We start from the raw sequence: 24,107 nt of genomic DNA on the forward strand, positions 1-24,107 counted from the left end.
ATTGGCAGTGTCGGGGTGCGGAGAGGGACGGGGATTTGGGAGAGTCAAGTACTGCTGAATGGAGAGTTGTTGGTGGTCCACGGAGTTTGTTGCGGCAGCTGCCCTGAAAACAAACGGAAGAAATAAGAGAGACAGAGGAGAGAGAGAGGCGGGTGGTTTGCGGAGGAGGGGGGACACAGGGTAGTCCGGTAGAAGGGTGCGCGGGCTCCTCACATTTTTTTCAGTTTTTTCTCTTTTACTTTAATCTGTCGAAAAAGCGCAAGAGAGAGAGAGAGAGAGAGAGAGAGAGAGAGAGAGAGAGAGAGAGAGAGAGAGAGAGAGAGAAAGAGCTTGGCAGCAGACCATGGGTCCTCCAGCCCCTTACCCTACCTCCCCCCCCGGCTTCACTTGGGCCAGCTAAACTAGCAGTTCAACACCCCTTGTTTCACCCCCCCCCTTGGTTCTCCTCTCTCCCTGCTTCCTTGCTCTGTATTCAGCCTAGGTGCTGGAGTGACAACGAGCCATTCATTGTGGAGGTAGAGGGAGAAGGACTGGGGATCTTTCCTATGTCGTTCTGTTGGGGGGGGATCTTGGGGGCGGGGGGGTGCGAGGGATGGGGAATTTTCCTGAAATGGTGAAACACAACAGAAAAGGGTCAGAAAGAGAGAGGGGAGGTGGGGGCATGTAAAAAAAGAAAGTAAGCGTAAGGGAGGCTGGGAGGGGGAGAGAGCGAGAGAGAGAGAGCGAGAGAGAGCGAGTGAGAGCGAGAGAGAGAGAGAGAGAGAGAGAGAGAGAGGGCTACCATGCCGAATGAGCGAAGAGAGAGAGGGGCGGAGAGGAAGCGGAGCTCCATCAGATGAAATGAGGTGAAAGTAATTCAGGCATTAATCAAGCCAGGGCAGAAGGGAGGGGGTGATTTTTTCCCCTCCTCCTCCTCCTCCTCTCCCCCCACCCCCCACCCATCGCACCACGACATCCCCCCCCCCCAACCCCACCCCCCACCCACCCACCCACCCCCTCCCGTTTTCGCCGCGGAAACCGAAAGGCAAAGGTGTGAATGAACTGAAGGAGCCTAACTGTGACCATCGGAGAGGCAGCACTGGGTCACACTAGCGTCAAATCATGTCCGAGTCGAACGCCAATGTCTCTTCCACTGCAGACCAGGTCAGTCCAAAAATCTAGCTGTTTTTTTATTTATTTTATTTGAAATTTTTGGGGGGTAAAATTGTATGCGTCTCTATGTTAGGAGGGTGGTGGGGGGGGGGGTCGTTCCCGCTCACGTCCAGTTTGACGAGCGTTAGCGTGCGCCGAAGCAAGTGTGAACTCTTTTTATTTAATGTTATTTGGTTCCTCCTTTCTTCTTTTCAATTTTCTTTATTTTCTTCCTTTGCATGTGTCTTGGTCTTGCTCTTCTTCTTGAGGCTTCTAAGAATATCGGGAGATGAAACAGAAAATAGAACTACAGTATAACCTGGGATGCAGTCCAGAGAGGCATATGTTTAGGTCCTCGATTCGGAAGTAGTTAGCGACTCTTTTTTTCTTTTCCTCCTCGTTTTTTTTTCTCTTTCTTTTTTTCCTTTTCTTTTTTTTTTTGTGGACAGAGTGAGTTTTCTTGGACTCATCAAAGCGGCGATTGTTTTGCCCGGAGCTGCCTGGACGACGGTACAGGGTCCTGAAAGAATTGAATTCATCAAGACGAGCTATTGTCTGCGCCGCCTTATTTTTCGGTGATCATTCAGGGGGTCGGTGACGACTCAATACCCCCCGCACCACGTGAGGAGGGGGACGCAGCTCTTTAAAAACCCGACCACGTGTAGCAGGGCCTGAAAAGTTTTTATAAGTAATTGCAGTGGGAAGTCCGGGGCAGCGCTGTGAGAGATGGTGTTGGTAAGGAAGTGGGCTGGTCCCTCCGTGTGTGAAAAGAGAGTGACAGAGTAAAAAAGACGAAGTGTCCCCCCCCCCCCCCCCCCCACCCAAAAAAAAAAAGCTAGTTGAGGGAGGAGGGGGAGAGGGGGGCTGGCTGGCGGATATTTATGTGCTTCCCTAACACACACACACATGCACACACACACTCACGGTGGATACCATTCGTTTTGCACTCGTATTAACCGCCACCTGACTTTAAAACACTTCCTCCCTGACATTTGTTTGAGACAAAAAATGTAGTTATTTCCGTAACGGCAGTTTGGCCAGCCTTTCATGTGCATCTGGCTGTGTATGTGCAATGCGTGTATATGTGCACGTGTGTGTGTGTGTGCCGAAGTGAGTGAGTGAGTGTGTGTGCACGCGCAAGTGTGACTGTGTGTATGTGCGTCTGCACGACGCGCGTACATGAGTGTGTGTGTGCCCTTGCCGAGTTGTTTCGTCAAGCCAAGTCCTTGTCTCCTGTTTCCGATTGCTACTGTCAAAGCTGAGTCAGCTTGCTATAGTTCTCTGGATGCAGGCACACCAACACACACTCTCACGCGCACACATGCACATATACACGCACGCACATACCGGTATACATGCACGCACACACATATACACGCACGCACATATACATGCACGCACACACATACCGGTATACGCACGCACGCACGCACATACATACACTGCCATACTGTATGCACAGAATGGCTGGCCAAACGACTTTACACAGTTGTAAGGAGAAAGACATTTCATTTAATTTCACGTTTTGCAAGGTATTTCTTCTGGCTTATCTTGTCCTTATTGATAGTCATTATACCGGGCACCTGCCTGCTTGGGAGTGTTTTCAACTTGTTTCAACCCTGCTGATGGCTGCTCAGATGGTCATGCTGGTCTTGCTCAGGTCTTGCTTTGACATGTTTTACTGTGTGGGCCAGGACTGGAGACCAACCACAGCATTCTCTACCCCCTACGACAGTGGTTCTCAAATTTTGACATTTTAATGTCTCCCCTTAATTTTGACAGTGTACAAATGGAACCAAATGGACCCTTTAGGGTTCATTTGGTTCCATTTGTACACTGTCAAAGTTACAGACTTGTAAGGGTCAATTTAGACCTCCATGAAGGAACCTACAGAGAGTCCCTGAAATCCACTTTGAGAACCACTGCTCTACGATACGGCTGTCCTACATGATGGTGCTGCAGTGAAAGTATTCCAAGATATTAGAATTTCACTCCAGCTCCACTCCCCATCATCTTCACACACGAGCAGTCTTATGACTGATTTATGCTCGGTTGTGTTGTGTGCCAAGCCATTCGGCCAAAAATAGCAGGTCTACATGATAAGGTGTTGTGGTGAGCTTGACTATTTTGGGTGCACAATATCGGCGCGAGTACTTACTTATCGTCTCTGTCGGGTGGAAACCTCGTATGTCCAGAACTGTTACTTTTCACGATTCAAATTAGAAAATGAGCAAAAGTTGTAGATCTACTACTTTTGATGCTTTTGTGAGAAGCTGTTGTATGATCAAATTGTCCGTTTAAGCCATTTCTGCACGACAGCGACAATATAAAAACTGTGTACATGGTAAAATCCTCAGTGTTGATTTAACATTGACCAACGAGGGCATTGATGAATAAACAATACATAAATCACCAGGGAGCAATTTGCATCAAACTATTCATATAGCCTACAGAGTTTGCCTCATTCATACATACTGAATAAGAAATTAAATCGTTTTATCACCTTGCATTCTCTGTGGATGTGCTCATGACACAAACAACAGTTCCAAAAATATATTTTCTGGTGAATTGTGTTAATCTCACAGTCAAAGTGTAAAAATGGACCTGTAATGGGTGTGCGTGCGTGCGTGCGAGCGCGCTTGTGTGTGTGTGTGTGTGTGTGTGTGCGTGTGTGCTAGTGCAAATCCATGACTTTTAAATTACCATAGGTGAAAAAAGATTGGATTCTACTGTACTACAACCCATTATTCACTGCTTTCAAAGCTCTGTAGGTTGTTTGAAGTTCACAGTCGGCAGTGGATTCTTATCAGATGTACTGTATGTGGTGGGTAGTATGGGGCGGTAATATCTAAGGCGTAATGAAGAGCGAGATCATTAAGAAAATACAACCCGACTGGGTGATGCGGAATCACCCTGCCCTATCCTGCTCATTACATGGCTACTTAACAACTTAAACCATATATACTTCGTTCCACGTTGCTATTTTTAACCATTTCGGACATGCTCAAATAGGGAAAAGAAAATGACCCAAAGTACAATAACAAAAATTATTGAATTGATTTAAAAAGGATTGAATTGCTTCTGTTGAAGAAAATGTAAGCCATTTACCATGAGAGGGAGTGTGTTGTTGGCTGATTTACCACTGTTTCAGGGTTGTGGCATGAGGCGAAGCCGAGTGCCAAACAACCCTGAAACAGTGGTAAATCAGCCAACAACCCACGACCTCGAATGGTAAATTGCTTTTCTACCACTTTTACCATATAAATGAAAGAAAACACAGTTGTAACTTGCAAGGATCTTTAGTTACAATCATTAATTGTTTCAGTGGGCGGGGTCCATGAGCCAACTCAAGGTTGTTGACTGATTTACCACTGTTTTAAGCCAATCAGAATCCAGTATTTGAACATGTGACCACAAAAAGTGGTAGAAAGCCCATTAGATTCTAGTTTCCACTGGTGTTACCAATGAACTGAGTGCGAACGTCTGTTGTTGAGCACAACACAACACAGCAGAGCACAGCGAACTCCTATCAAAAGAAATCAGACCACCGAATGCTGTGGTTGACAATCAGAACGGAGCATTCAACCAAGCTGTATAATAAGCGCTTGATATAGGTTGTGTTTTTTTTCCCCTTTGATGTAATTCTTTCCCCCCTTCGCTGACCTGGAACCTTGAATGACATACTTCTCCATCTGTGTCCACAAACACGGCCGTCAGACCTTTGAGCCCCCAGCGTCCCTGTTTGCCCACCAGTACCCCACCCCCTCTTATCTCCCCCGTCCACCTTTCTCTTTATGGCGGCTTTACCCAATACCTGCTTTCCTGCTTTTTTAGGAGAGATCGAGGGAAAATGTTATCTATGTAGGCCAAGGGTGTGTTTTTGAGTTACATCTACGTGAATATTAGGGGGTGGGGGTGTAGTGGTGTACATAGAGGGGCCCCCAAACCTTTGGAACATGAATAAAAAATTATCTGGTTCATTGATGTATTCATGCGATGTAGTCAAGTGACCCTCTATTCTTCTGTATAACACTTCTCATGTTGGAGTTATCAATAGCTGTAGAGTTGTCACTATCAGAATCAGATATTGACCCATATCTTATCATTTAGATTCATATCTTATAACGATTACGATACGCAGCATGTTGAATGCAACAGAATTCGCAAATATGCTCTTCTTTTCACTGGTGGGCACATTCTTGCACTGAGGATGAAATATAAGTGAGCGACATTCATATCTCCACTGATGACCTCTCGTATTTCTTCAAATATTGGAGATGTAGTATTTCAGTAGTGTTTTTTTTTTCCAGACTCTGCCAAAGCTTTCCACTCGGGTGCTAGTTCTGTGAACATTAAAAAAAAGCCTCACACAGATGTTGCCTTTTCTTGCACACAACTAGTTTGTGGAATATTATCTAGAGAAAATGACATCGTATTGAGACTCACTTCCTTACTGTTTTGTGACTTTTCCCTGAAATAGCGTGTCCATACTGTTTTTTTTCCCCCTCTGTTTTTTTTCCCTTCCATTCAACGACAGGCACTTATTTATATACAAAACCCCTTGTTTTGTGCCTCTCTGAACCGCATGGAGACTAAATGACCCCTCTTTGATCGAAGTCCCCTGCCTCCATTTCCTTTGTGGTTTCTTGGGTCGGACCTCAGCTCTCCACGGTGGGCCGACCTCACAGTGTCGGGACAAAAGTCTGAGGTCATCCGTGATTTCCAAGCATGCTTGACTAGTAATTGGAGTAATAAGGAGTTCAGATGGATGTGGTAATTGCTTGGTGTGGGCACTTCTGATCGGTCCTGACATGCTTGTACAGAGAGAAGTAAGAGGAGATCGGACGGCACTTTAGTGCTCAGGATTTGACTTGGGAGTCTGTGATGTTTTATTGTCAGTGATGATGGATCTACACCATGTCAAGGTATGCGTGTTTTTTGGATATTCAAATATTCAGTTTTTCTATGAGTACAATTCAAAGGTTGCATGATCATGTCACTGAATTGTAATCAGGCTAATTGCTCATCAGTGTTTCTGTTCCCAGTGTTGGATATCAGAATGAGTTTGTCTCCAAACATCATCGCGTAGCCTGAAATAGTCATAGTAACTTGAGGGAACTACGTTGCTTTGAGAGACTGACCCAAATGGTTGATGTGTATTAATAGGCCTACAGTATGTAATCAGATTTGCATGATCACATGGTGCTTTGCCAAAAAGATAATCAGAGCTGTTGTGTTAGAAAGCAGAAATTCTCCAGTTCTCCAGCAGCACAGAGTCGTACGGCAAGACGTTTAACCAACCAACATCTTGCTGCTTTCCACAACCTACTAGGGCATTCACCAAATATTCGAATATTCGAATATTCGAATATCAGAGTCACTATTCGACGTTGTCCACCGAATTCGAATATTCGCTTATTTTTCTTTTTTTTTATTGTTTTCTCTTTAAAAAAAGACATAGTTTATGAAGCTTGGCTAGGTAGGAATTCATAAGAATGAGTTGTCAATGCCCCTGGTGGATGAATTTGTTAATGCTCTAAACCAGGGGTTCTCAAACCTTTTTAGGCCGTGACCCCCAAAATAAACATATTTGAACTGGGGACCCCCACCCTGACACGCACTTGGAATTGTAGTTATTACATTTAATGTGACTCGGTTCCGCAGATAATTATTGTGAAAATAGCAGATCTACATGCTCACAACGCCTCGCGTTGTAGATCATCTATTTACACAATGTTTGCCTCTTGCTTATTTAATATTTGACAGTTTGGCCAGTCCTGTCGAATATTCGACTATTCGAAGACTTTGAGGTTGAATAATTCAAATACTAAAAATCACTATTGGTGAATGCCCTACAACCTACTAATGTGTTGATGTTTACATCTGTCTGTCTCTTCACATATGCAGCCTGTCTAGCCTGAGGCTCTGTCTTAGTTACATACTGTATGCTAATTTGGCTGCATGGCGTTAGTTCCACCTGAAATACCTCAAGTGTGTTGTTGTTGTTGCTGGGATGATGTCAGTGTAACGGAACTTTCTCAAGTGGCATTTGCTCTGCAGTGAATCATGTCACGTGTGATATCGTTGAAGTGACTGATACAGTTTGATACAGAAGTTCCAGCGCACAATACACATCGAGCACGGGAAGCCAGCAGGGGCCCCGGCCATGCACGCACACACGCGCTCACACACACACACACGCTCGCACACGCGCACACACACACACACACACACACACACACACACACACACACACACACACACACACACACACACACACACACACACACACACACACACACACACACACACACAGAAACCATCCCATCTGGGAGCAGGTGTTGCGCTGCACTGGACGGTTTATGGAGCGGAAGGGCAGGGTTAGTAGACGAGTAAGTGAGCGAGACTATGTGGAAAAGAGTGTAGCTGTGTGTGTGTGTGTGTGTGTGTGTGTGTGTGTGTGTGTGTGTGTGTGTGTGTGTGTGTGTGTGTGTGTGTGTGTGTGTGTGTGTGTGTGTGTGTGTGTGGCCCCCTGCCTCTCCCGGTGGAAGCTCTAGGCCTCGGCCTCTCTTTGACTTCGCTATGTTGAGCAGCCTTCAGGCGCACAGCTGCCCTACAGACTACGCACATACAGTAACCCAGCACAAACTGACTCACTGACTCACTGACTGGATGGATGGTTAGGCAGACTTTACTTGTTCAATTTACATGGTAATTACATAGACGTTGACTTACCTTTCAATATATTGGACTGGAAGAAGTTGATTTAGTCAAAAAACATGGTGCTTTACACTGCGTCGTCAGCTCGCCTAGGTTATTGTGTGGGTGAAATAGGCTCTCGCTCTCTCTTTCCCTCTCTCTGTCTCTTTCTCTCTCTCGCTTATCAAGCTCTGGTCTGACGTCACACACAACCAGTACCGTTGCCCAACGACACTGCCTCACAACAAGGATTATGTTGGGCACGTCAGTATTTGGGCATAATCGATTTGTGCCGAGGCAGGGAATCTGCACATTATGGCCATGTGATGTCAAACACAACAACAATTTGCTCATGTCCCTGTCCAATTGAACCAGTTGAAAACATATATTTAAGTGATATTGCTAGTGCTGCATGTGACCACAGCTCTGCGATTCAATATATTGGAGTTATTGGACAGTTCTTTCCTATAATTGTCATGACTTTTCAGAACCACAAGCTATAATTATAGTGACTACAGTCACTGATAACAGTCATAATTTCACATGTTGAAATTGTTTCAAGCCTCTTTTTTTTTTATCCGTAACCCTAACCTTTCATCTTGGTGCTGCTTCATCACACTCAGAACATAAACATGTCTATGTTCTGTGCAAATTAATGTGTTTTAGAAAGTCTAGACAAGAACATCATCTAGGATCCTATAAGATCACACCCTGTGGGTATGAGGTGTCGTTGCAGCAGCGTCTCATTGACTGGGCATGTCTCCAGAATGTGTTTGTCGGTATAGGGGTTGCTGAACATGTCAGACTTGTGGACAGCTGCTAGTGACCAGGATGAGAGGAGAAGGTGTAACCCTTGACATGGGTCACAAGAGGTTGGACCCGACGAGAGAGTTTTCCATTGCTCTTTTTCCTTTTTTTTCTTCTTCCATTCTGACCTAGGGGTGGGCGATACGGTGATAATTATCGTTGAGACGATACAATGTCTCCATGATATGCCTTTTCAGAGATATCTTATATATCGTGATACAATTGAGGGAGCCTTGTAAAAAAATCCTGTTTAATCGTTAATACAGAGATTCATTGCAGAATTCAATTTAAACCTGCATTTTTGTCTAAATCAGTAGTTCTCAAACTTTAAAATGTCAAGGTCTCCACTTAACTCTGACAGTATACAAATGAAACCAAATGGACCCGTAGGGTCAAGTTACCCGAGTTAACTTGCAAAATAACCATAAAAACCAACGTGAAAAAGAATCGTGATAAGATCGTCTATCGTGTTACAGCTTGGGAAAATATCATGATATTGTATTTTTCCATATCGCCCACCCCTATTCTGACCCCAGAAAAACATGCAGTTTTGGTTCTGGTAGCTACTGCATGTACTTTTATTGACCTAGTATTATTTGTTATAATTTTTGCTATGTTGGATACTATAGTGGATGGAGCCTGATGAAGGCCAACTGTGGCTGCTGTTGAGCATACTTTTATTCTTTTGTACTATCAGCCATCAGTGTCCAACATCAGCAACGAACTGGATGTGCGCAACCCACTGTTTTGAACTATTTTGTTTAATGCCTCAATGGCTGAAGGGACAAAAACCTCTACTAAAACAAACTTTTTCTCCATTTCAAAGTTCTGTATCTTCGAAGTTGGAAGTGATGATGTAAGGGATGATCAGTGTCATTTGCTACTGTGAGTGCTAAACAGCCTTATTGTTCTATCAGAAAGTGCTGGTGTGGGAAGTCTGATATACTTAGAGGTAATACGGGTAATACTGAAAAGTCTGTTTTTGTTAATTACGGACAATATAGTGAGAGATCATAGGGAACAACACAACAGAAAAGGTTGACTAATGCAGTAACAATGCAAAAGAGAGTGATGTGCACTGTCGTCTTTCCTTGTATACGTTATAATGGTAATTACCGACTTGAAATAACTGACAGCTGCATTTCATTCATCCCTCTCACGGGCAGTTATTGCAACTGAGAGGGGTCAAGGAGCCAAAGCCTGATCCCACATTCAACGTCTGCCACGTCACATTTCAACCTGCTTTGCAAAAGCCCCTTTATGAGGGCTGGAAGGCTGGCAAGGGGTCAAAGGGTCATGTTTATTCTTAAGGCCAGGGTCACTAGGTGCACTGGCTTGCTGTGAGGAAATACCACCCATTGAACTGGATGGCATACCTACCTAGTAGATTCTACAACTTTTGCAATTACAAGTGTGCGTGTGCATGTGCGTGGGTGTGTGTGCGTGCGTGCGTGCGTGCGTGCGTGTGTGTGTGTGTCTGTGACACTTGTCAGTTATGAGGGGAAAAGTGACAAGTAAAACCTATACTTAGTTGCATGCCGGTGTCATGCTCAGTACGGTAAATAGCAGATCTACAAGCTTTTATATCTGCTATTTACTGCAAGCAACACCTGCGTGCAAGTATATAGTAAAGTATAAATCAAGCTTGAGAATCTCATGTCTTTTATGCATTTTCTACACTAAAATGGTGCCTACGTGATTACATCCAGTAAACTACAACACGTCACAATATGGCAACATCCAACATCCATCGTAGGTCTATAGGTACAGTATGTGTTCATGCATACTGGTGCATATAAGAGCTTACACCGCATGGGAAAAGAGTGACAGAGTGGATATTTGCTGCCTTCGGCCATGGTCCCTGTAACTGTTGAAGCATACTGCGGTCACTGCCAGGCTGGACTGCCACAGGCCTTCAATGGTACAGGACACTGTGTCTCACTCAGGGTACAGATAGTCTAGTGGCCATTAGTGGCCATTCCATGGATGTGGCAGCAGGCCAGAGCCTGGGCAAAGAGAGGTGTATACACAGTAAAAAACAAGTGTACAAATGGGTCCACTTTTACACTTTCACAGCTAAACTGACGATCCAGATTTTACTACGGTATGTAGGCTATTTGATAATACATCGTCCTTGCTGTACCAGAATTGCCCAGGTGTTGAAGAGTTTTAGTTTGGGATATTTGAGGGTTTGTCAGATTGCACTAACAGCGTGGCTTTCATATAGATGACAGCAATATTATCACAGAGAGAACTGTCGTTTTAAAGCTGATGAAAGTAGGGTGACCTGTTAGCAGACATACATGCAAACAATTCACTTTTTGCAGATCCAAAGAGTTTCTGTTTGAAGTGGGGTATGAGTGACCTCATCGGTCAATGCAGTACACTCATAGGAGTACGCTCATATTAAGTCAATGCAGTACACTCATAGGAGTACGCTCATATTAAGTCAATGCAGTACACTCATAGGAGTACGCTCATACCAGTGTACTGCAGCTGTCACTACCTGCTGCAGAGAGCTCATATTAAGTCACTGCGTCAGTTGGTGGTTTTTCACCTGCAGTGACGCGACTGTGCAAGAAAAAAGTCATACATTTTTATCAAACTATCCTGTCCTAACAGTGAACTGAGCAGCGATGTCTTTCCTCAAATCTTATCGTGTCCTGAACCCAAACATGTTGTAATTGTATTGGTCCAGATCTGCACCTTACTTGGAAGACGGTGATTGTTTATTATCATTCCAACGTGGATGATATACAAACTAATAATTTGGAAATAGGCCATGTGACGATGTTTGGTCACGGATAACTTTTTTTTTTTCTTCGATTCCTTCTCTCATTTCAATTGAACAATAACGTTCAAGACAACATTTGCAATTCACAACTTGGCAATCAACAAAATGACTCCACGATCTTAATATGCTCATGACGCATTGCACCAACTCGAAACGAGTCATAATTGCTAAATATTATTTCTTCATATGGTTAGGGAAAGATATGGTATTTTATTTGTAGAAAGAATTACTAGTACCCTGTTCATAACTTATAACAGTGAAATGTAAGCAGTCTGAAGCCTGCAGTAAAGTCTTTGCTAGCGCTCAGTGTGGAACATACTACGCAGACTGACAGAGAGCCAAACATACTGGATGTCAGTGGTGGAAAAAGTACTGCTACTCTGATCTTTTACTTAAGTAAAAGTATCAATACTGCAATGTAGAATTACTCCGTTACAAGTAAAGGTCGGGAATTCAAAATGTACTTGAGTAAAAGTATGAAAGTGTTGGCATCAAAATGCACTTAAAGTACCAAAAGTAAAATGTTTGAAAATAGCAGATCTACAAGCTCACGACATGTCACATCATGAGACGTAGTGAGCTTGTATAGATCGGCTATTTTCAAATAGCCTTAGGTATAACATAGGGCTAAACTGGTCAATGTATGTTTTATAATATTATAATTTATATCTGCAAGGTGACTAGTAAGTTCTCAAATAATTGTAGTAAAAGTACAATATTTTGATCCGAGATGATGTGGAGTAAAGTAAAAGTACTGGAAATTGGAAATACTCAAGCAAAGTACAAATACCTACAAAAAAACCTTAAGTACAGTACTTAACCCATTTAGAACGGGTACTTTTGTGTATCGTTATTTTATGCTTTAACTATTGAAAAATAGCAGATATACAAGCTCACAGCGCGGCACCGAGTGCCGCGTTGCGAGCTTGTAGATCTGCTATTTTTGAAAAATCGTGAAAATTTTGAATCCTTCTAAGATTTTTTGAAAAACCTCTGTTTCTATGTCAGCAATCTGGCCAGCCATCGTCAAAGAAAAGGTCCTTTTCACTTAAGTAAATGTACTGAGTTACTTTACACCAGTGCTGTATGTACACTGTGTTCCAGTGTAAGTCATGCAGACAGAGATGATGTTGGATGCTTTTGGAACAACGGAGCATGAACTGCACTGTGCTGTGCTTGCCTGGTTGCTCGTTCGCTGCAGTGCAGTCCTTGGAACAATTAACCCATTTAGGCATAGAAATTATTGAATGCTTTAACCAGTGAAAAATAGCAGATATGCAAGCTCACAGCGCGGTGCCGCGCTGCGAGCTTGTAGATCTGCTATTTTTGAAAAAGTCGTGAAAATGTGTGGAAATCTTTGAATATATGTATTTTCAAAGCAAACGTTTGTAACTCAAATGTTGCTTCTGGGGGGCCCCTGGAACTAAGAGATGGGGGTCGTGGCCAAATAAATATCAGTTTGGGGGTCCTTCAAATGAAAAGGTTTGAGAACCACTGACATAGTAGTCTCTCAAGAACAGACTAACTGAGCTCCAGTTAAGTGAAAAGGACCGTTTCTTTGACGATGGCTGGTCAGATTGCTGACATTAGAAACATAGGTTTTTCAAAAAACCTTAGAAGGATTCAAAAGACACTTATAGAATCGGGTCAAAATTCTATTTTCAAGTTTTTTCAAAAATAGCAGATCTACAAGCTCGCAGCGTGGCACTCGGTGCCGCGCTGTGAGCTTGTATATCTGCTGTTTTTCAATAGTTAAAGCATAAAATAATGATACACAATACTGTGTACCCGTTCTGAATGGGTTTTAAACGAGTACTGGAACTGATTAGACCGTTGCAGGTCGGGAGAACCACAATTGCATGAAATTGTGTGAAAATGTCAGTAAGCAACAATGGGCTGCCAATATAGCTGGTACTAAGATGTTTTTTGGTGCAGATGTGATGCTATTGGATGACAGTAGTGGAGTGTGAAGATGGCTATTAAAGTTCCTGCTGCTCCGAAACTTTCTCACACGCCCTCGGACAATTAAAACATACGCAGTATTATTATGCATCCGTGTATCTGCGCGTGCGCACATTCACACAAGCAGACACACAGAGAGCAGGAGAGAATGTATAGGGCAGGGATCTTCAATGTTTTCAGGCCAAGGACCCCTTAGATGAGACAGAGATGAAGCAGGGACCCCCTCAACATATTCATATAGTTTCATTGTTTGACAGCACGATCATCAGTGTGTTTTGGATTCATGTCAATTTGTGTTTTCACAGATATTTAACCACTTGAACCGTCAATACTTAATAAACTTGACCTTTCACTCATAGTCTGCTCTTTTTCCCCTCTACACCAAACTTCTTTGCAGAAAATAGCCTGCGAGGCGTTGTGAGCTTGTAGATATGCTATTTTGGCTAAAGTTCTCAGAATATGGACGGTAGGGTTCAAATGGGTAATATAAAAAAAGAGAAAAAAAGGTTTCTATCACACAAAGATTTGGAGGACCCCCTGTTGTAACTCTGAGGACCCCCTAGGGGTCCCTGACCCCCTGTTGAAGACCTTTGGTATAGGGGAAAGCTTGGGCCATGGCTTAGCACATTAAGCCTCAGGTTTTGTCTTTGTAAGGATTTATTTGGAAGTCACTGACAGCAAACAGGGAGCTCCAAATATCTTTTTGTTCCTTCTCTTTTTGTTCCAGCATCAGAGGATTATACGTTCATTATAATTTTCTGCAGGAATTAATTTACAACTCCCTAGACCTGCTTTGGAGCTACAAATGAAATAATGAGAGACTTGTGTGGCATTGCGCTAAACCATTTATTTGTTATTAATCATATTTCCTTGTTAAGCACTTCTTCACTGACCGTGGTGCCTCAGGGGTCTTTACATGGTCCTCTCACCGAATGTTCACCTATTTTTGCCAAATGATCGCCTATTATGACATGCCCACAAAAGGGAGGGAGGCTCGGGTTCATACCCTCACATCCCTATTCCAAGGAGAATTTAGCCAAAAATGGCAGATCTACAAGCTCTCAACGCCTCACGAGAGCTTGTAGATCTGCTATTTTCTGCAAATAGGTTTGGTGTAGAGGTAAAAAAAAAGCAGACCAAGTACATAGTGAAGGGCCAAGTTTTCAAAATATCGACGATTTAAGCGGTTAAATGTCTGAAAATACACATTAACAACATGAATCCAACATAGACTGATGACAGTGCTGTCAAACAAGGCTATGAATCTATCTATGAAATCGATGAAAATCGGCATCACATATTTATACAATATGTAGAGGGGGTCCCTGCTCCATCTCTCTCTCTCAGCTAAGGGGTCCTTGGCCTGAAAACGTTGAAGACCCCTGAACTAGGGATTATTTTACAAGATATGATTTTGACTCCCTGGTCAACTGTATGCCCTGGATCTGGTCACCTTCTGAGCTCTGAGGACTGACACAAGTCAAGTAGGTCAAGTTATGTAATGACCGAATCTCTGTTTACCGTTCACCGGCGTGAATGCACACGCACGCACGCACGCACGCACGCACGCACGCACGCACGCACGCACGCACGCACGCACGCACGCACGCACGCACACACACACACACACACACACACACACACACACACACACACACACACACTCCCTAAATGCCCTTTTTAGATGGCTCTGTAAATTCTTCCTTCTCCTGGGACACATGGAATCCAAGCTTTCAGTGACGTGCTACTACTATGACGTTTCTGTTTACTAGTTGGGGCTGTTGAAAGATCACAGACATGTCCCTGTTGATATCATAGAGCAGGGGTCTTCAATGTTTTCCCCTTAGTTGAGAGAGAGATGAAGCAGGGACCCCCACAACCTTTTCATAGATTCCACATAGTTTCATCGTTTGACAGCACAATCATCAGTGTATTTACTTAATAAACTTGACCTTTCACTCTGTACTTAGACTGCTCTTTTTCCCCTCTACACCAAACCTCTTTGTCGAAAATAGACGATCTACAAGCTCACAACGCCTCGCAGCGCAAGTCGTTATTTTTGGCTAAAGTTCTCAGAATATGGACGCTAGTGTTCAAGTGGTTGACAAAAAGGTTTCTTTCACACAAAGATTTCGAGGACCCCCTGTAGTAACTCTGAGGACCCCCTTGTTGAAGAACCTTGTCATAGAGTCTAAATTCAAGTCCTTGGCTTGATAAAAATGTGTCACTCATTGAAAATAAGTTTTTACTAGATTTATTGTTTACCATGAGAAATGTCACAGCTTGTCCGTGTCCGTGTAGACGTGTGTGTACACATTTTTACGGTCTATGGGTTTGCCGCTCTGACATCATGCTCTGATGTCACTGTGATGACACATCCGGCACAACTTGTCCATGTATCCGTGTATCTCTGAAGATCACGCCTGACACTGTGGTTCCCCTGACACACCACTGTGACATATGGATCTCCATGTATGGGCATAAAAGGGATTGTATGTTGTGATGTCATGGGAACCACTCTAACAGAATCCCTTTTATGCCCATACATGGAGATCCCTGATGTCATCAATATTAAGCCCATATCTAACTTCATATGGGAATGCCATATCTGTGTGGCTGGTTCAGATAGTGATCTCCATGTATGTGCAAAGGGATGTACCATATACAGTACATGGAACTCCATATATGGGTACTAGCCTACTAGGGGACTCCATATGGGTAACTGGTCCGATATACATCACTGGCCAGATGGCCAAGAATTGGCGCGACGGAGTAAGTTATGGAATACCTCTCATATTGTTAATCAAAATGTAGATCTGCTATTTCTTTGCTATTCCCGACAAATCTTTGAATATTGCGTACATACAGTACAGTATTTCCTATTTGGTTTTAGCTATAATGACATGCCCAAAATAGAGACGTCGGCTGAAGAAGTGTTTAACTAGCACTCACTCAGTTCCAGCCCTGGCATAAAAAGCCCCCTAACAGCCTGCTCATTTAGTGTTTCCACTTAACAGTGATGAGACATGTCCATGTGGGGTGCAGAGAGAGGCTGATGAGACGTATTCACTCCACATTGTACAGGATTCATCGGAAGAAAATAGATGATGATGAGGATGCTTGTTTAGGCAGCAGGCTCATGCTGATAGTGGTGAAAACCAAGGGGAAAGAGGCTGATAATGCTTGTTTAGGTGTGTGCGTGCCCGCGTGTGTGTGCGTGTGTGTGTAGGCATGTGTGTTTGTGTGTGTGCGTGAGTGTACAGTATGTTTGTGTGTGTATAGATGATGATGTAGCAGCTTTGTCTGCATTAGTGTACATTAGGGATGGGATGGGACGATACGCGATATTATCGTTTATCGATAATCATATCGTGGAGATTTAATGTATCGTGATATCCGTCATGCACTGGGATCAGTTCACCTTTTATTTGCAGAGCTGCATATCCGGTACCATTTAAACCCTCTATTGGTAAAACGTACTTATAATATACGTACTTGATACAGTCTTTCTTTCACTCTCTATCAAATGTTTTTTGGCAAATGTTCCGTCCCAGGATAATGGATGTTGGAGATATTTTGATTATCGCGATAATATCGTAAATCGCGATTTCCTTGTTCACAATAATCGTGATATGACATTTTCCTATCGTCCCATCCCTACTCGATAGTATCATCTCAATCATAACTATTGGGGATGTGCCAATATATACAGGACAAAACCATCCTCCCCCACATGCATGGAAAGGGGATTATGCTACACTAGTTGTAAACCAGATTCTCCAAACATGTTCACTCTTCTTCTGTGAACCAAAAAAACAAAAGCATTTTATTGTACTGCAGCCTACTTCTTTGCATCTTTACTTGTCAATCTCCTGCAAAAACACACTCTCTGCACCATTTCTCAGAAACGGGCAACTGTTTGACCATGGCACGCATGGTGAATGCAGCCAACCTGGTGCCATGCCAAAGTTGCTCTTGACTAATTGAGCTTTCGAATATTGGTTAATTAAACCATGTAATGTGCTAACTAATTCTGTAATTAAGATATGCCATGCCGTGTGCAGCCTTACCAAACAGTACAGGGTTGGTCATTATTACCCATTACACATTCTATCCAGGATCATACACTCTGTAATTCCTATTCTTATGTACAGTATGTATGTATGCTATATACATGTATATTATACACTGTTTGTGTGCATGCGTGTGTGTGTGTGTGTGTGTGTGTGTGTGTGTGTGTGTGTGTGTGTGTGTGTGTGTGTGTGTGTGTGTGTGTGTGTGTGTGTGTGTGTGTGTGTGTGTGTGTGTGTGTGTGTGTGTGCGTGCGCGCGCTGGGTGCAGGTGAACAGCTTGCATTGGCCAACAGCTCCGCGGGCCAGTCTCGCGCATCACTTGACAGCCATGCCCCTTGAAGCCCTAATTAAATGAACTCGTTAAGCCGAGCGAGTGAGCGGACGAGAGAGCGAGGGGGTGTGTGTGGCTGCAGCGGCCTCAGCTAGACCTGCCTGTCTGCACGCATCAACCACTCCTGTCCCATTTCTCCCATTCCCTCTCAAGCCCAACCCGTACTTCGTCGAACAACGGTGTCCCGCCTCAAAAATAGCCAACCTAGGTCTGCTTTGTCCGCCGCGCGACACGGTCGGGCGAACAAGTATGAATCGGGCTTCATTCCTCCCTCTCTCCGGTGTATGTGCACGCATCGTTATCTTCGTCTTCTATTTCGCTAGATTTGCATTTCTTGCTGCCCCTTTGTGCCCCCCCCCTTCATTTGTAATCCCATTGTTTCAATAGAAAATGGTCTATTTCCGAATTGGATTGGCAGATTATCCTCATCGTGCTTTCACGTCAGCCTGAGTTATATACTTAGTTGCATACCGGTGCACCAAAAAATTCTAATAACCAGATCTGCAAGCTCACAGGGTGCTGCAATGTTACAATTTTGTGAGCTTGTAGATCGTCTGTTTTCGGCACGTCTGCCACACAACTAAGTATAACTCCGGCTTTACTGGTGGTGTTGCCCTACTCGTCAATCTGTTAACGAGCCAATCAGGTTGTCCCCCATGTGTTAAAATTGTACGGTGTTGGTGTACCGAAAATAAAACTAACAGTGCAGTGCACTGACGTGTTTGCCCATTGTAGAGGACAGGATTGCGAATCCCCGATGGTTTTCATAATTATCCGGTGATTGTTTTGAGATAAAGCTGACTCGCCATGTTGTGTTGCCTGAATTTCTACTGTTCTCTCGATTATAATTCTGAGCATTTTTCTCAACACAGCTGAACCTTACATATATATGTTACAGTTAGTTGAGAAACCAGTTAGATTGGGAAAGGAGCGCTAGTTTTTCTCCAGTGTGAACACGCTGGTGGCTCTTCAGGTTAGATGACACACTAACCTCAGTAAAACTATGCCTAAACCTAACCCTAACCTCAGTAAAACTATGCCTAAACCTAACCATAATCCTAACCCTAACCTCTGTCAAATTATTCCTAGTTCCCCGAAGGAGGCACCGCCTGCTCCACCTTGTGCCCAAAAACGAGCGCTCCTTTTCTCAATCTAACTTAATCTCAAACTAACTGTAACACATATACTCACATCTAGTGGTGGAGAGTACATTTACTCAAGTACTGTATCCTACTAATAAACAACCCAATATCTCTCTGTCCGATGTCTGACTGATATACACGCATGCTGACATCACTGATACTAAACAGTGGCAGTGCCCAAATATGGAGATGACGGACATCACTGATACATCTTGGTTCTCCACCATTTCTTGTTACTTAGGGGAGGCCATGAGGTGGCTGTCGTCTTCTCCCCCTTGCTGACGTCGGCCTAGGCAGGGTTTGAACCACTCAACCTTCCACATGAAGGGCATATGCACTAACCACTACACCAACGTTGTGCCCCACCATTACTTCTGAGACTCCTACAGTACTTTCAATCCCTCATATACTGTGCACACCCCATAACCCAAACTGCACATAATTCTGAGCACACACACACACACTCCCCAATTACAGTAGCAGGAGGATAATCATAATACATACAACGCACAGAGTTGGCTAGATCACCTTCGGCCAAATTGCCAAAAAAAATAATAAAATATGTATGCTTCTAGATTATATATTTTTTCCTCTTGGCTCAATGGAAGAGAAACATTATTTTTTCTATTTTTTTCTTCTTCTGAATAGCATCCATGTACTTGTCCAAGTGCACAACTGGTGTGTGGGGTTTATGTTAAATGAACGGGAGCCATCTGCTGCGGTCTGGCAAGGTGTCAGCAGCTATTGGTGTTTATTTAGGTAAACACAGATCCACACAAATGACTAGCAGGATGCACAGGGACAGACTCAGTGATTTTGGGGGCCTAATGCAGGCACGTGGTACTCCAAACCCCTTATTTTAATTGCTAGTTCTTGTTGTTGTCGGGCGGAAACCTTATATGTCCAAAGGAACACTGTCTTCCAACGGATCCAATGTAGTTATTATGTAGTCACAGGCTTACAGACTAAACTGCTTTCAACCTGGTGTCCCTATTTTCGGGGCATATCTTTTGTTCCAAAAGTGCAGAGTGTGTCACACTGTGACACATGTGAGCTTATAGGTTTACTATTTTTGCTTAACATTGTCATAAGATGAAGTACCATTTAAGGCACTCATTTATAAATAACAAAAAGATGAAATATGGAGATGCCGTGTTTCTGCAAACAATCAGACACTACTTGTGTGTGTGACACATACTCTACTGTACGTACGGTGCCCTAGACTAGTAGCAGAACTGCTGCAAAGGTGCACTCGTCGCAAGTTGATGATGTCATAAATGTAATTTGTGATCTATCCCTATGGAATTTATGGCATGCATGTGCAAATAGAAACAAACGTAATTCTTCCTATGGTTAATATGAGCATCAAATCAATATTTCAAATGTGTATGTGTTTTATTTTTTTGCACATGCATGCCATAAAAATGACACATGACATTTATGACATCATCAACTTGTGACAGGCATTTCCCCTATTGAGTGAAAGATTAGCTATTTCTAGAAGAAATAAAATATTTAAGGTGTTTTTAATTTTACATTGTAGTTATAGAGGACAATTATAATGTATTAAGGCATATTTGTCGTATTAGCCAGGGATCCTTTTAAGATTTGTTTTGGGGCTTTTATGCCTTTATTGATAGGACAGTAGACTAACAGGAAATGGGGGGAGAGATGGGGAGTGACACACGGCAAAGGTCGTCGGGATCGGGAATCGAACTGGCAACGCCACTAGGCATCCATGCCTATGTGGCAATGTCTAAGTGGAATGTGCTATGTATGTTTAACCACTTTCTTCACCAAATCACTTTGCCAAAATAGCTGCTGTGAGCTTGTAGATTGGCTATTTTGGGCGAATGCTCAGGTTCAAGCGGTTCACTCAGGTGGTGCTGTAGTGTAGGACTCTGGCAGAGCATTTGACAGCACGTTGAGAGCTCTCCAGATGACATTTCTGCCAGCAGCAGGTTGTTCTACAGAGCATCATGTCATGTGTGCTATATATATATATATCTATTCAACCATGCATCCATATGGATGTGAGCAGTGATGGAAGAAGTGCTCTTTTTTTTTTTACTTGAGTAAAAGTATCAATACCACAATGTAGAAATACACCGTTACAAGTCTGGTATTCAGAATTTTCTACAGTAAAAGTATTGGCATCAAAAGTCCTTGACCGTTTGTGTGTGTGTGTGTGTGTGTGTGTGTGTGTGTGTGTGTGTGTGTGTGTGTGTGTGCGCGTGTGCGTGTGCGTGTGCGTGCACGTGCACGCGCGTGCGTGCGTGCGTGCGTGTGTGTGTGCGTGCATGAGTGTGAATGAAGTCAGTGAGTTGGACTGCGTACCCCATTCGCCTCCTAACTTGTCAGGTGCTTGCTAGTGTGCTTTCCGATTAATTTACATATCGCTATTGTCGGGCAGACTTTCAGACACCTCGCACCGACCCGCCGGGTCCTGTCGGGCTCGGCCGCAAAACTTAAGCTCTAAGGAACACATCAGATGTTTGTTTACAACCACAGGTGTTTGCCTAGATGGGTGGTGTACACCAACCTAGTACCAAAACAAAGAAGAATATTTCATAACTCATTAACTCATTAAAGAATTAACTCATTAAAGAAGCCAGAAAGAGAAGGCAAACGTTGTTTGATCACAGCAACCTGATGTTAGCCTTGCCTCTCCGGTTGCATTATACATGTTTTAATATCCAGACGGATGTTTTATTGTCTAGCTGACTGACACCAATAGTTGACTTCAAGTGATGCCAGCATTGAAACAAGATGTTTAACTCGCTGTGAGCTTGTAGATCTGCCATTTCTGCCGAATGTTTGCCCATATCTGCCGAATGTTGTCCTATTATAACATGCCCAGAATAGGGAAGCAAGGGTTGATGTGGTTAAATGACTGAATATTGTATTAGACAGTGTGCGTACCTCTGGTGTGCCAGCTACTCCAGGCAATGTTTGGAGTTGGCATGTGTGCTGTAGTCTGCGGATTACAACGTGTCCCTGTAACTGTGAGCGTAAGATCTTGTTATCAAATAATTGTTGCAGTCCCTCGGGGTGCATCAATTATACGTATTACAGAGTACTAAAATGACTACGTGGCAGTTTTGAACACTAAATTGCGTGAGGCACTTGGAGCATTGTTGACTCAATGCATCAATAATAGGTTCACTAACCTTTTATACTGTATGTCCTGCTGTCTCACTGCTGGATCACCATAGAGTTCCGGGTCATCAGTTCTTCAACTGAGTTTGAGGAACACATTATGCTGTCCAGGCAGCGCTGTAGCAGGCAGTACAATCAGGATTGTATTGACACATAAGCCTGCAGCAAGATACTGCTGGATGCTGAGGTTGCACACCGTGGAAAACTGTGATACGGTATGGAGGCCTTTACAATTTAGGCATTTATCAGTCGCTCATATCCACAGCAACTTACAATAAGCAAGGTGAAAACGTATATCAATATGTACAGTAGAGAGACGTTGTCGTACCTCAGTAAACTAGGATCACAGGTAAACCATGCAAGAACCTTGCATCAGTCTAAACAATATACTATCAAAACATTGTCTGTAAAACTATAGGATAGGATAGGGTGTGTGGCCTTCTAGGTCATCAACAGTGTTTTTGGGAGGTTGAAGACCAGGTGTACTGCCATCCATTCTGCATCAGTGGCAGAGGTTTGAGGCAGACCATCCAGCAAAGAGAGAAGTAGCAGTAGTTGAGCCTGGAAATTACTAGAGCTGGAGCGGATTCGGGTCCATGTTTTAACACGGTCACTTGGGTCCGGGTCGGTTCAGAATATATCACCTCAGATCCCGCGTCTGTTTATCATTATGGGTAATAACCGACACACAGCGCTGATCAGGACAGAAATCACGTCAATCAAGTGCTGTCTAACTTGATGATTTAGGTTTAGGCTAATCTCTCGGAATCTGTCAGCACTACTTGCCTTGTACATGTAATATTGTTTTTAGTAGGAATAAACACAGAAGCACCCAGGAGCGAGTGGACATAGAAAAGGGAGGGGCCAACCCAGAGTTCCTGTTTAACACAAAAAAAGGTTGATTTTGTAATTGAATATTGGTTAGGTGATTTTCTTTTACCTGACTGACTGGTAGGCTAACTAAACAAATGAAGACTTAAGTTATGTACTCTGTCCCACTTTCTGCTTCTGACTGACATCCTGTATGCCTGTCTCAATAGCTGTTTTCATGCTTTATTGACCTATCCTTGACTGACTGACTCATAGACTTACTTACCGGCTGGCTGACTGACTGACTCACTGCCTGGATGTACTTATGGATTCATGCAACCTGATTTGACCCCTAACTTATGGGCGTCCATCTTTCCCTCCCTTCGTTTAACGGGACCCAACTTTCCGTCCTCCTCTGTCTCCTCCTACATTGGTTTCAATTAATCAACCGTGGAGGCCAGTTATTCAGTCACTGCCCAGTGGGATCCTGTGGTATGTGTGGCCCCTGCGCTTGCAGGGTGAGAAGCCATGGTCTACCCTGCCTTTAGGCCTGTTACTTTCAGCTCACAGCCCTCTCATAAAGAGAGCTTTGAGGAGCCTATCTGGTGAGATGGGATCCTGTGGGCTGTTTTGTCCGATTATAGTCAAATGGATTCGGTCCCCAATGGACAGACGTGTTTACTAAACTCTTCGTTGGTGGTGCAAGGGAGATTACGTGTGCCACTCTTGAGTAATTAGGGGCCAGCATGTTGGCCTTGGGAAACTTGAATACAGAATGGGTGACGTGCATTTTTGACATGCATGTTACATGTTACAATCTTATACATTTAGAAAAGGGCAGAGTTTGTGTTCTCCTAATTGGATCCATACTTGGCACAAATATTGGTCATGGGCTCTGCCTTTTGACAAACTCCTTCCGTGTGTGCTATCTCTCTCCATTAATTAATTGCCATCTGGTTATCTTTGTTGTAGCTTAATTGAAATATATAATAGCTGGTGTGCAACAGCTATGAAGGACAGCATGTACGGAGGTGTAATATCCATAGCCGACCTTTATTCAGTACCCAGTACGTTGCTGACAGACACTGCGGAAATAAAACAGTATCACAAGCATATTGAGTGTCGGACCAATCACACACAATGTTTTGTCAGACGTCATTTGGACTACTTACCGCCAAAACCTTTTAGTGAAAAGAAGG

The 24,107-nt window shown here is 43.5% G+C and overlaps 1 protein-coding gene across 2 annotated transcripts in view; it reads left to right on the plus strand.

Moving 5' to 3' along the window:
* slc6a9 (solute carrier family 6 member 9) overlaps positions 1–24,107 on the plus strand; it is a gene marked incomplete at both ends in the record, with an annotated part of 75,678 nt that overhangs the window by 22,041 nt on the left and 29,530 nt on the right. Inside the window, one exon of one of the 2 annotated variants that reach the window (XM_080725456.1) lies at positions 1,102–1,143. The exons of the other annotated variant lie outside the window; for it this stretch is intronic. Within the exon in view, the coding sequence (XP_080581582.1) occupies positions 1,102–1,143 (42 nt within the window). Of the gene's footprint in view, positions 1–1,101; positions 1,144–24,107 lie in introns of those variants that run through there. 2 annotated transcript variants of the gene reach the window in all.

This window comes from Nannobrachium achirus (genome assembly GCF_963921795.1).
Source record: "Nannobrachium achirus genome assembly, chromosome: 5".
In the NCBI taxonomy this organism is placed as follows: Eukaryota; Metazoa; Chordata; class Actinopteri; order Myctophiformes; family Myctophidae; genus Nannobrachium; species Nannobrachium achirus.